Here is a 14,387-nt window from a genome sequence, read left to right on the forward strand (position 1 = left end):
GGACAGGCACAAAATAGGACCCACTTGCACAAACAAGGCAATATGAACTGTGTCACTGTGCGGCCCCCAGCGAGGACCCCTGGACACTGTTGGGGGAAAAGCGAGAGCCAGCCACCACCTGGTTTTAAAGATAAAGGCTTTATTGAACTGAGCACACACATCAAATAGAGCACATCGGAAACAGCGGAAACCTGTGTACTAGCTTTGCAAAGTGAATGAATCCTCGTTCCCCTTCTGGTGCATAATATGTCTGTTGCCTGCCTGGCTGGAGCAAATATGAAAATGGCATTTAGAGACTTTAATCTCAGAGCAGTTCAACTGGACACAGACTGTTGTTTCACTTTACACTCGGCTGTCACTGAGATGTAACCCAACGATCACTGCAATTAGCATTTTAACAACAACATGCATATAATGACATAAGTCATTTGGTCCAAATTGCGCCTTTTATTCTTTTTTTAAACACATTTAGTTACGGTAAAACTAGTTCACCATGTGGCTTTTCTTATTGTAAACTTTGTCACTAAACCACTTTGTTCTTGTTTCCAGCCTACCTCTGCGTTTCTGGGTGAATGTGATCAAGAACCCCCAGTTTGTGTTTGACATACACAAGAGCAGCATCACAGATGCCTGTCTGTCTGTGGTGGCCCAGACCTTCATGGACTCCTGCTCCACCTCAGAGCACCGCCTTGGGAAGGACTCACCCTCCAACAAGCTGCTTTATGCCAAGGACATTCCCAGCTACAAAAGCTGGGTGGAGAGGTGAGCGCTTGATTAATGTGCACACCAAACAATGGCTGGGTGAAGCGTGTGTATGTGTGTGTGTGTTTGGGAGGGGGGGGGGGGCTATTATTTGAGTGAAAACATCAGAAAACCTGCATTAGCCGTGTTTCATTCCGTACACAATGCGACTGTAGCTCTGTGATCTATGGGCCATGAAACGCGATCCAAATTACAACACAGTGGGAATGGATGGGAACGCCCAGGGCATGAGATCTACAGTACAGAGACGTACGTGTGTGTGTGTGTGTGTGTGTGTGGGAAGAAAGGGAGGGAGAAGAAAATATTTTTGTGAAAAGCAGGCAGTAGAAGCTGGTAATTTGTTAAAATGAGAGTTTTATTAAATTTATTTTTCAGCAGGGTAGGCGAAGAGGTGCTGAATAAAAGATGGGGTGGTGTGAAGCGGTTCAAACTAGTATTTATGTGTCGGTAGCTTCGTTGCAAGGCGAGCTCTGCGACGGGAATATATGTGCGCTGCTTGAATGGGCGGAACCACATGGGGAGCTTCAGGCTCAGGACCACACTCATTAGGCCCATGTGTTTCTGCGAGACCACAGACACACAAACACGCGTGCTGATTCATATATGGATAGGTCTGAATACTGCAAGCTGAAAAGTGTGGACAGAGAAGCTACTGCAGTGCTTAAAGTGCTCAGAGATTTGTGCGCACACACTCTGTTCTGAAAGTGTGCTCAAGAAGTTAATGGCTGCAAAAAGAAACATCCCACTCTCGTGTCTATTAATCATGACTTCATTGCCTTCAAGTTTGCTGGAGCGATGGTGTCATCAGCAAACACCCCACAGTGGAAAAAGCCTCCGTTATGTCGTCGTGACTGAGTGAGGGTGGATGTAGTGCTGCTTCAGTCTGCTGTCCTGCAGAAGTAAGGCTGGTAGAGGGAGAGGATTTGAAAATGCTGCAGATATGAAAGAAGAGAACAAAAGGAAGTAACCAATTAGATTTCCTCTCTCCTTTATGAGCAGCCTAATTGTAAAGAAAAGTGACACTTTTGTGACATTTGTATGTATAGTATGCCAAATGTCACATTATATTACAATATGCAATTAAATTTTAAAATGTCAGTATAGTACATCATCAAAATAATATTGTATGTCCTTAAAAAAAAGGCCACAAAGGTTTTCTTAGTAGAGAATGCCATAACGATGTCATTTTCAGGACAGTATATCAGAAATGTCATATTCTACACAAATATCACAAAAAGTCAAAGATTGCCATATACACTTTATAGTTTACGTCCTGAAAAAAAAAAAGTAATAAAAGGGTGATGCCTTAGCCTCCCATACTGTGGTATTTATGGCATACTCTACTATGAATTGTGTACGTCATAAAAATGTCTGAAGTCAAGCCTGCTTGTGAGATATTGACACTCGCCTTGAAGTTGATGATCTCCCAGGCAATGACAGATCCATCACTGCTGTCATAACATTGTTTGTTCACAAGAGCGTTTGCATACGGATCAGCGCGTATGCAAAGCTAACGATTTATGGCCCGTTGCAACGATGCAACAGAGATCTAAGGTCGTCTATAGGCTGATTGTAGTCAAAGATATTACTTTCTTTGTAAAAACCTTTCAGAATATTTGTCAGTTGAAAAATATGATATAATTGTGGAAAAGATAAGGTTATCATGGTTAAAGTAGCGTTTCCATAGCGATGCTTTCGCAGTTCAACACCTTGTCTGTAGTTGTATGTAAAAGGTGGTTGAAACACAGTTCAGCTCCAAAATAGCATACCTTTAGCACTAATAAGAACTGTTGAAGTCTCTATTGTGTAATATTGGAATGGTGCTGGGAATAAGCTCACTTTTTCAAAACATAGGATTCTAGTTTTGTTCATAAAAACTTTATATCCCCAAAAAGAAGTGCACCTGGTGTCTACAGTAACAACCCCTGCTAGGAGCTCCCTACAACTGCCCTGCAGCACTGAACAGGTGTTGATGTGTGTGTGTGTGTGACCTCTGTGCAAAGGCTATGAGCAATACACACCTGCCTTTTCCTTTGCTCTGTTTGCTCTGAAGACTTGCTTCCTGGCAAGTCCGTCTCCCCCTCACACACGCCCGGAGTGCTCGGGCCAAACACCGGGCCCGGCCGTGAGCGTCTGCAGCTACAGGAATTTAATATGTAAATAACCGGCTTTAATTAACATAGTTGATAGGGGAAACACAGCTGCTGCTGACAGTGACTGATTAACCTTACCTCAATGATGTGTGTGTGCTCTGTTCAAGGTTGTAATCTAAAGGCCCGTCAGTGTCGACTATGACTCTATTTCACAGTGTAACTCGCTACATGTATCCGTTACTCGGCTTCAAATACTGCAGTGAACCGCACGCTCCACTATCCAGCACTATCTATGTTAAAAGACAGCACTGTGCATTCTTTTTGACAGTATTCTGAGAAGAGCAGTCCTAAAAAGTGTTTGCTTGGTTTCCTTCCTCCCCGTCTCTTTCACTAGGTACTACTCAGACATTAGTAAGATGCAAGCGATCAGCGACCAGGACATGAACGCCTACTTGGCAGAACAGTCACGGATGCACATGAACGAGTTCAACTCCATGAGCTCTCTCAGTGAGATTTACTCCTATGTGGGTAAATACACCGAGGAGGTACGTAAAACTTACACCCACTGATGTGAAAGGAATGATTCGTCTCATAGAATCTACATTAATATCAATCTAGCAACAAAATAATTAAAAATGCTACACAATTTGCTGTATTGATGATACACTGACTCTACTTTAAGGCACATAAGGAGCGTCTTAAATTATACTCTCGCCCCAACATGCTCCACCATTCAAATAGCTGTACGTTCAGCAGTGATATAACACATTTACTAGACTACATATCTTCTAAAGTGACATTTAAATAATAAAATACAAAGCACACCGATTACTTCTCATGACATACCAGATTTGAAAGTGCCGACTGCAGTTTAGTCATGTTGAGTACTTTCAGTGTCTAATGCCGCGTGTCTGTGTTTACCTCACGGTGCCGTCGGCAGATTGTGTGTTCACTGGAGCAGGACGACGCAGCCCGGAAACAGAGGCTGGCCTTCAAGCTGGAGCAGGTGGTGGCCTTCATGAGTCTGGAGAGCTGAGGGCCGCACTTCCCAGGGCGCACTGGGAAAAGACCCCATCAGAAACCGAGCCGTGCCTGAGCGAAGACCTGTCCCCATCTTTTTCATCATGTGACTTCCTCCCTCCGCCTTTCAAAGATGATGACTTCTTCCTTGACGTTTTTTCTGCTTCCTCTTCCCCCAAGAAATATTTTGGTTTTCCTCATCCACTCTGCTGCATAGACTAGTTTGCCTGAAGATATCTGGAGGGTGGTCAGGGGCTGAGGTGGGCGTTTCCCCGCAGTGCAATGCGGGGATCCCTCAGCTTCACCACAGGGAGAGCATCAAGGGGCGATTGCTTGAAAGCTGGCCATATTGGCATACTTCAGTCCCCCTACTGGAAGAAAAGAGGGGGGAAACATTTTTATGTTGCCTTCAAGAATTTACACTGATAGGTAATTCTTTAAAAACCACATTGTTGGGTGTCCATTTTGTTGAGAACTTTTTTTCAAAAAATAGGATAGTTAAAATAAAAACCATCTTTAGAGTCCAGTTTATTGTAGTTCTATATTAAATGTACGGAATCAAGAGGAAACATCTAAAATGATGACTGCAAGCCAAATGAACACCTCTGAAGAAAATTAATGCAAGGATGGTTTGCCAAGTTTACACTGTACCTACGAGCAAAGCATACATATCTGCGAAATTTGGGGCGAGTCCAGGCAAACCTAGAATGTTCTTGTGTTCTTTCAATGTAGCTGGAGTTGTATTTAAGAAAAAGACTGATGGGGGTAGGAAAGAAATTAGTGCTTCTCTGAACTTTTCCGTTACCGAAACGTGACTGACGCTAAAACTTTACGAGCATCCCCAAAACTATACCCCCTCCCCTGCAACGATCACACATTTTCCCCGCCGAGCATACATTTACTTCAAAGAAAACGCTCATGATTCCTGCTTCCATCTGGCTTATGTGGCTACTGCAAAAATTTAACCTATTAGACAAAAACCCTGGAGGCCCCGACCCAAGTTGGATCCTCCGTAAGAAGCACACAACCAACTCTGGACGACGAGTGTTTTGACTGCTGATCTAAACACCAGCAGCAGTCTTTGTCTGGCTCTTGCCACTTCCAATTTTGTGTCGCCACGGCGATGGTCTATCAAAGCACACATACACGCACAGATACACACACAATCAGCAGCTGCACAAGATCCTGACTGCCCAGATATCGACGCCAACCCCGGAGGAGGCAAAAAAAGGGGGGGAAACCGCTGACTGAAACGTACTGGGTAAGAAACTGCTTGAACATTTCAAATAAGAAGAATGATTCAATACAGTGTAGCCAGAGACGGCTGACTAAAGGGGCTCTGTTGTGAGAGTAGCACTTCGTTACCAGGATGTTCTTATTTAAGTACTTTTGTGTGGAGAAATCAAACAAGATGGACTTAGTCGGTCAGCCAAAAACCAAAGGAGCTTGAAATTTTCAAAACGGTCAAAAATGTATTTGTAAAGTGCCACTGAGGAACTGAACAAAAAGGACTATGAAAAAGACAACCACTTCTAGGACAAAAAAAAAAAAAAAAATGTGAGTGGAACTTAAACCTGTGTGATTTTTCTGACCTCAGTGTGTCGAGGCGAGAGGCTCTGTGGGCGAGGGGATCCGGTCCTGCTTCCTCTCTCCGTCGTCCCGGGTCTCTCCGGCTCTCGGCACACAGTTCACCCTTGTGTCCGGCTCCTGACTTACCAGTTTTCTTTTCTGTTTTGCACAAGCGTTGGAGATGGTAGCTAGTTGCATACGGTAAAACCCCAACTCTTGAGTGTGTAACTGTTGAGGCGCTCTTGTCTGTATTAGTGTAGTTGTCCTCAGTGGCGGCAGGGGGCGGCCTTCTCCAAGCCTCAAAAAAAGCAAAAAAAAAAACAACAAAAAAAGAGAAAAAAATCTGATAAAGCAGAGCAGGAATAGAACAAGAAGTGAGCATCATGGCAGGATAAACAGAAAATGATAGACTTTAAAAGTAGATACGACTTGTTGGAGAGAGCGATTGAAAGAGAGATGATCGAGGCGCTCTCCGTACCTTTTGACCTCTGCCCTTTCTTTTGCCTTGACAACGTGCCCCATGTGGTGATGTGAATGTGTGAAGACCGCCCTAGGTCCACCTTGGGTCCTTTATTGGCTTTTTAAGCGCATGTAAAACGTAAACAATTTAAGAAACTTATTTAAAAAAAAGTGAAAAATAAGAAAATTAAGCCTTGCAATGATGATGTGGATGTGTTCTTTTATCTTTCTTTTGCTTGGAAGAATCGAGATGGAAAAAGTGGATTGTTCATGTAATAAAAACTATAACTTTCGTTTAAGGTGGAACCTTTATCCAGTTCAGCCACTACTGCAGAACCTCATTCCCATGGTTTTTGTGAAGTGTTAGATACTAAATACAAAGGATATTATATACCCTTGCATGTTGACCTATTTGGATGGTATGAAATAGAACTGCCTTGCTCAAAGATATTTATATACTTCTACTACTTAGGACTATTCACAAGCCAGCTGTTCCTTTTAAGATTATGGATCTCACATAAAGACAACATGAACCCTGTTCTGTTTTGAACCTCTTGTCCCATTTACCGTGTCCTCCATCACAGGCCATCAGTCTTTTAGCTTTGGTACACAGAAGATGCAAGTCAAGTCTTGCTCTGTCTTTGCTGCTATTACATCTTGTTTTGATTGTTGTCTATTACATTACATTGATTATTTCATCATAATTGCTAAAAAAAACATTTTAAATCCATCAGCTGAGCCCAGAACAGAAAAGAAACACATTTTAACACAGTTATAACAGTTACAGTTATTACATTTTCAAATAACTAAAGATGGCCATTTATGAAAGCAAACAGATGCACTTCGACAAAGGTTAATTTAATTAAAAAGCAACAAAAGAATGCACCTGTTTGCCGTCATGTGTCACAAAATAAAAAGGGAGAAAAACACCATGAAGAAACCATGTAGACATAAATAGATACATACCACATTAGGCTTGATAGTAGACTTATGTTTAAGACTGAGTTTGGCAAGTGACTGTTTCTTTCTTAGCCCTTGTGTCAAATGTATGTGAGATATCCAAGTCACTTTCCATCAATTACTGTCTGCAGCTATACAGTGTGATGAATGTCTGTTGTTTCGACTTGGAGGGGTACATTCACAAGGTGTTTGCTGGACATGTTATGTAGTAAACATATCAAACCTATTCATATTTGTTATTATAAAATGAGGGGAACAATGATTGATTGAGGGACTTGATAATTAATTCATGCAAAGCTGGCATTAATATTTTAAGAAACCTACTACTGATAACATAAATTGAAAGAGCCTCTTTCATTCATGTAGCCAATGTATATTTTGTCTAGATACCCAAAGTTTCCCCTCACAGCTGTGTGTTAAGAAATAACACAAGGTGAGAGTCCTGGACTGTCATTGTGAATCTACCCCCCAGTTCAACATCCTGTCTTTCATTTCTCCCCGTCCTGTCCCTTCCCCTGTAACAAAGGTTGTCTGCTAGTAGCCACCTTATGTTGCCAAGACCACAGATAAAGTTTCCACCTTCAAACGTTTTGTAGGATCTTCAAATGTCCTCCTAGCTCAGTGTTATAGCAGGTGTTACAGAATAATGCTAGAAAAGACTTTTACTAGACCATATTTGAGAGATAAAGAGTATCTTATCGAGAGATAAAAACGAAACCTGGGGGATATAAGGCGAGCTTCTCTAACTTTGTTATAATTAATTGTATACCTGTGTATGTAAATATAATGCATTCCTATTTTGCAGTCAAGAACAAAATACTATTTGTAATATAGAATAAACTTTATTATGAAACCAAGCTTTTGTGATTGTCTTTCTTCCTTTTGCAGGTTGTGTGCAGTCTTGTGGAGGCTGACGGTGACAAACAAAGTTTAAATTATAACATATATGGGAATCTGATATGATATTGTAAAACTCGACTGTAAAGCAAATTTAGAATTTGGCATGCCTCTAACTCCAACTAGATACAAGAAGCCTCCTGCAAGATGCACATGTGATGATGAATGGACTACCTCACAGGTAAACGGTGGGTGGAACTATGCATGTCGAAAATTCACGAAAAAAAAGTCAGTCCGCATATATTCATAAAAAAATATTTAAAATTGTTAAAAAGTCATAAAAATCGCTCATATCGCTTGACATGCCAAGTCTCAGTGTAGTGAGTCCAAAACAGCCATAAAAAGCCATGGTCAATTTTTTCAGGGAAAAAAAAAGTCATACTATAGCATGTCGAAAAAAAAGTGAAAAATCGACAAAATTCATAAAATGTTGTAAAAATGATTGAAAAGTTCTAACATATGCTTCTATATCGCGTGTCAATCAAAGTCTGAGTGCAAACTAGTCATAAAAAGGCTTAGTGATCCCCCCCCCCAAAAAAAAGTAATACTATAGCATGTCGAAAAAAAAGTGAAAAATCGACAAAATTCATAAAATGTTGTAAAAATGATTGAAAAGTTCTAACATATGCTTCTATATCGCGTGTCAATCAAAGTCTGAGTGTAGTGAGTGCAAAATAGTCATAAAAAGGCTTAGTGATCCCCCCCCCCCCCCCCCCCCCCCAAAAAAAAGTCATACTATAGCATGTCAAAAATTCACGAAAAAGTCAGTCCGCATATATTCATAAAAAAATGTTTAAAATTGTTAAAAAGTCATAAAAATCGCTCATATCGCTTGACATGCCAAGTCTCAGTGTAGTGAGTCCAAAACAGCCATAAAAAGGCATGGTCAATTTTCTCAGGGAAAAAAAAAGTCATACTATAGCATGTCGAAAAAAAAGTGAAAAATCGACAAAATTCATAAAATGTTGTAAAAATGATTTTAAAGTCATAACATATGCTTCTATATCGCGTGTCAATCAAAGTCTGAGTGCAAACTAGTCATAAAAAGGCTAAGTCATACCCCCCCCCCGCCCCCAAAAAAAGTCATACTATAGCATGTCGAAAAAAAAGTGAAAAATCGACAAAATTCATAAAATGTTGTAAAAATGATTGAAAAGTTCTAACATATGCTTCTATATCGTGTGTCAATCAAAGTCTGAGTGTAGTGAGTGCAAAATAGTCATAAAAAGGTTAAGTCATGGCAGGCAGGTGGTTGAGTGGTTAGAGTGCATGCCATTTACCCATGTCTGCATATACGCAGCAGACTCAGGTTCGAATCCCGGCTGGAGATCCTTTGATGCATGTCACATCCCCCTCTCTCTCCCATGTTTCCTCTCTATCCACCGCTAAATAAAAAGGTGTCTATGCAAGAAAATCATCTTTAAAAAAAAGAGCCTTGATCATATTGTTAAAAAAAGTCATACTATAGCATGTCGAAAAAAAAGTGAAAAATCGACAAAATTCATAAAATGTTGTAAAAATGATTTAAAAGTCCTAACATATGCTTCTATATCGCGTGTCAATCAAAGTCTGAGTGTAGTGAGTGCAAAATAGTCATAAAAAGGTTAAGTCATGGCAGGCAGGTGGTTGAGTGGTTAGATTGCATGCCATTTACCCATGTCTGCATATACGCAGCAGACTCAGGTTCGAATCCCGGCTGGAGATCCTTTGATGCATGTCACATCCCCCTCTCTCTCCCATGTTTCCTCTCTATCCACCGCTAAATAAAGAGGTGTCTATGCAAGAAAATCATCTTTAAAAAAAAGAGCCTTGATCATATTGTTAAAAAAAAGTCATACTATATATAGCATGTCGAAAAAAAAGTGAAAAATCGACAAAATTCATAAAATGTTGTAAAAATGATTGAAAAGTCCGAACATATGCTTCTATATCGCGTGTCAATCAAAGTCTGAGTGTAGTGAGTGCAAAATAGTCATAAAAAGGCTAAGTCATACCCCCCCCCCCCCCGCCCCCAAAAAAAGTCATACTATAGCATGTCGAAAATTCACGAAAAAGTCAGCCCGCATATATTCATAAAAAAATATTTAAAATTGTTAAAAAGTCATTAAAATCGCTCATATCGCTTGACATGCCAAGTCTCAGTGTAGTGAGTCCAAAACAGCCATAAAAAGCCATGGTCAATTTTTTCAGGGAAAAAAAAAGTCATACTATAGCATGTCGAAAAAAAAGTGAAAAATCAACAAAATTCATAAAATGTTGTAAAAATGATTGAAAAGTCCTAACATATGCTTCTATATCGCGTGTCAATCAAAGTCTGAGTGTAGTGAGTGCAAAATAGTCATAAAAAGGCTTAGTGATAAGTCCTAAAAATAGCTTGTTGTGCCAAGTTTGAGTGTAGTGAGTCCAAAACAGGCATAAAAAGCCATGGTCAAATTTTTCCATTAAAAAAAAGAAGTCATACTACCTTTAAAAACAGAACACAACTCGTCTCTTTGTTTCCCCTCAAATAATGTCGAATTAACGGCGTTCAAGCACTCCTTCACAATTGTCCCATCACTAAATGATTTTTTATGTTGCCCCAAAATCTATGATATCTAGCGAACATTCATTTGCACGTTGCTGGGCTCTAAATGAATGCGTGATTAGTTGGGTAGATCTGTCATACTGGCCTTGCAGTTCGGTTATTTTGCGTGCCCTCAGCTCGGACTTCAGTGGATAACTTTGCTAAAAATATCTGTGCTTTGTTTCGTAGTGGCGCTTCACATTGCCGCTTTTGATTAATGCCACGTTTTCGGAACATATGAGGCACACGGGTTTGTAACTGCCTGCCCGACGAATGAACATATATTTCTCCATCCATTCATCTTGAAAACAACAGTTTTCCATATCAAACTTCCTTCTCTTAGAGCAAGCCATGCTGCCATCGCTGTCTTTCTCTTTTCCCTTGCTTTCTCTGGTGCGCTGAGGGTAAACAAACTATTTGATTGGCTCAATTCAGTGAAGTCATTGTCGTATTAACTGGAGTAGCTGCGCCCACTGTAGCCGCGACCGCCGAAAGAAAAGACAATGCTCTATGAAAATGATCTATTCTCGTGATTGGTCATGGGTCCGGACGGAACCATTAATCGGTCCGGACCTGGACCGCGGTCCACCATTTGGGGATGCCTGCTATAGCATGTCGAAAATTCACAAAAAAACAGCAGTCGACAAAATTCATAAAATATTGTAAAAGATGATTAAAAAGTCATAAAAATATCTCGTATTGCTTGTCAAGGCAAGTCTAAGTTTGCGTAGAAAATTCACGAAAAAAACATAAAAACCCATGGTAAAAAACATTTTTTTTTTAAAAAGTCATAGTATAGCAAATTTAAAAATCACAAAAAGGTCAGTCAAAAAAAATCCTAAATTGTTGTAAAAAATGATTAAAAGTCATAAAAATCCCTCGTATCGTAAGTCAAGCAAAGTCTGAGTGTAGTGAATCCAAAACAGTCATAAAAACCCATAGTCAAATCCCCACCCCCTTAAAAATAGTCATAGTATAGCAGGTTGAAAATTCACAAAAAAGTCAGTCAAAACAAATCCTAAATTGGTGTAATAAGCCTAAACTACTATTTTTCGAGCATGAGGTTTCATTCAACTTTTCTTCCTTTTATGAGAAAAGCATAAAGAAACGAGACAGGATTCAGCAGGGCCGAATGTACATCATACAGATGTAAATTTACACACATCTACCCAACTCTGACAACTTCTCCGCTCCATCTTCCAAGTTGGATTTGGTAGTTAGAATCTGGCTGATGGATTTTCCACTGTAATTAATGAGTAAGGCTGGCTCACTGGGCCTCTCATCGTGTTTGGCTCGGAATCAGCCCATTACTACTCCAAGTGATGCAAATGCTGCTTAACTCTTAATCTCAGTTACAGTCCAAAAAAAGGAAACAAAAAAATAGAAAAAACTCACGGGTAAACCCATGGATCTTATTTATATTGTCAAGAGGCAAGTTACAAAAGCTCCTCTCTGGTTTAATGAGAGGTGGTTCCTGACATGATGCAACCTCGGCCATTATAATGCAGGGGAAGCAACGTCTGCTGCCAAAATAATTAAGAAACAGCAGCATTCGCGAAGATTAGTTGAACCTATAAGCTTCTTCCTCTTGAAGCCAATCTAGCAGTCCTGAAGGCATTCAGGAAATCAAAGAGGGAAATCCCTGCCTCTAAGCACATATCCGTCTACAAAGCTTAGCTGTAGTTCTGGAACAAACACATAACAGGTTTACTTTACTGTACAATCTGCATTATTCAATATCATAGATCAAAGGCATTCACACACATTTTGATGTACTAATTTTCGGATTTCCGCCAAGTGGCAGCTCCGTTATCTCACAAAACACACCGCTACCCATGTCTGACGCTTCGCAACATCAACTTTTTCCAAGTGGCACGGATGCAAAATGAAGCATATCACTACCAACAACAAGGCCATCTTGAAATCCTGCCCCGAGACACGCCAGGCCTTAAAAGTCAGAGGTAAGCTAAAAAAAAAAGACAAGTAAATGGAAAACAGGAGTGACAGACGAGGAAATAGAAAGTTCTGTGTAGCAAAAGAGGGCAGGGAAGGTGTGAAGTGTAGATAACAGAGTGACAACCTGCTGGAGGGGTGCGCCTGTAGACCGGAGGCTGCAGCACTCTGGCAGGCTGAGACGCTGGCGGGGATGAGAGATTGAATTGGCCCAGTGTCACCCTCCATATACCAACCAGTGAACTGGGGGTAATGGGTGAGAAATAGAAAAGAGGGAAGGTGGAAGGAGAGAGGGGGAAAGTGAGGTAGGGAGAGGAGGGAGGGCCACAGAGTGTCACCCTAATTTTCTGACTAGTGAGGTGGGAATAATGGAAGGGAGGAGAGGCAACTCGGAGGGGTGATGGGTTGAGGAGGTATAGCGAAGGGGGCAGGATGATAGAGAGCCAGCTATGATTGCTTCGCACCAGGGGTGGTTTTCCACACTCTCATGATCACTGCAGCCCTTTCACCTTAACCCCCCACCCCCACCACATCCACACACTGATGTGATGTGGCCGTGGTCCGTTCGTATGAAGACAGAGTGATGGACAGACCAGGAGAAGTTTGGTGCTTTTAAGGCAATCAGTGTTAGAGGGTGTGAGGGGTTACAGGATTGGATAATCGATAAGGCTGAACCTGCAGCTTTGGGAACTCGAACCCATATTCATCCCCTGGCCAGCTCGACCTCCAAAGACTTATCTTCAAGACAAGAAACTATTAGATCTACTGTCAACAAAGCAATTCAAAAGATTAATACGACTATCAGCCGCCGTGGCAAAAGTTTTCTTACAAAGACACGTTTGAGTAACAGGTCCGGGTAGGGAACTAATGTAACAGAAAGGCAGGGTTGCACATACAGCTCAGTTACTGGGGTATAAAAACTCTTCAAGCCTAGTAATGGTTTGGCCTGACTAATGGTGCCAGCCTGTCTCATATTTGTGATGTATCTCTAACGCTCATTGGCTTCGGAGCATGAAGACGGCAGGGGGATTTTATCTGAGACTTAGCAGTGTCAAACTGGAGAAGGTGCACAGAGCTTAAATCCTTTCTTATTATCTCCCTCCTTACCCTTTTTTTTATTCTTTAGAAGGCTGTAGCATCTCTTCAGCTGTTTCAAATGACTCGGTAACAGTATGACAGCCAGTTGAGTTCAAATGTTTTGTTTTTTTATGCAAGAACGTACTGCCAAAAATCCTTTTAATAATTTCCGAGATGATGCCAGAAGACTGTCAAACGCCGTTACTGAAACATCTAGTTATTGTCTGTGATTCTGAGATTTGGAGTTCGGGGTGTTCGCATGTGGCTCCTGACATGTGGACAACCAGCTCCTGTGTGGAACGGCCTGACTGAAAGGGTGAATGGATTGATGACAGGAGTGAAGCTCGGACACTGGTTGATGGCTCTAATTTCGGGAGTGGACTCAGAGATATTGACAACTGTACGCAAACAGATGGGAGCAATTACCGATATTAGCCCATCCTTCTCTGGCTTAACATTTGCTGCTGATGACGGCAGCAGGGGGAGAGTGGTGAAAAGAAAATCAGATGGACTCTGAAACACTACAGATGGAGAATGAAGATATAATTCTGAGTTTGTCTGAAGGTTTCGGAACAAAGAGTTTGAACACTGAAGTAATCTTCAAGCTGAGATGAGTTGGGTGTGTCTGCTGGGGTTAAATCAATGAAATCAAATATAAATCCTATTGAATGCCTTCCCCATGTTTACTCCATGAGACGCTAATATGAGGCGAAGCTGCTTAAAATGAGGAGTCGAATTACGCTCAAATATTTATACATGTCGGTTTGCCAAATCTCTGAAATCTCTGATTAATTGATAAATCAACTGCACATCAGTGTAGAGACTTGGTGTCATGCTAGACATTATCCACTGATCTCAAACACACATACACACACACACACACACACACACACACACACACACACACACACACACACACACACACACACACACACACACACACACACACACACACACACACACACACACACACACACACACACACACACTCTCTGAAGTCTCCTTTACGGGCTCCACAAATCTTCTCTCCCATT

The 14,387-nt window shown here is 41.1% G+C and overlaps 1 protein-coding gene across 2 annotated transcripts in view; it reads left to right on the top strand.

Moving 5' to 3' along the window:
• Positions 1-14,387, top strand: part of plxna4 (plexin A4) — a 341,055-nt gene that overhangs the window by 195,089 nt on the left and 131,579 nt on the right. Inside the window, exons 30-32 of one of the 2 annotated variants that reach the window (XR_014599104.1) lie at positions 550-762; positions 3,250-3,400; positions 3,796-4,372. Coding sequence is in view for 1 of the 2 variants with exons in the window: in XM_084038253.1 (XP_083894379.1) it covers positions 550-762; positions 3,250-3,400; positions 3,796-3,891 (460 nt within the window). In the remaining variant the exon portion in view is untranslated. Of the gene's footprint in view, positions 1-549; positions 763-3,249; positions 3,401-3,795; positions 7,723-14,387 lie in introns of those variants that run through there. The other variant, XM_084038253.1, reaches the window with a different exon arrangement.

Source organism: Eutrigla gurnardus (assembly GCF_963514095.1).
Source record: "Eutrigla gurnardus genome assembly, chromosome: 21".
NCBI classification, from domain to species: Eukaryota; Metazoa; Chordata; class Actinopteri; order Perciformes; family Triglidae; genus Eutrigla; species Eutrigla gurnardus.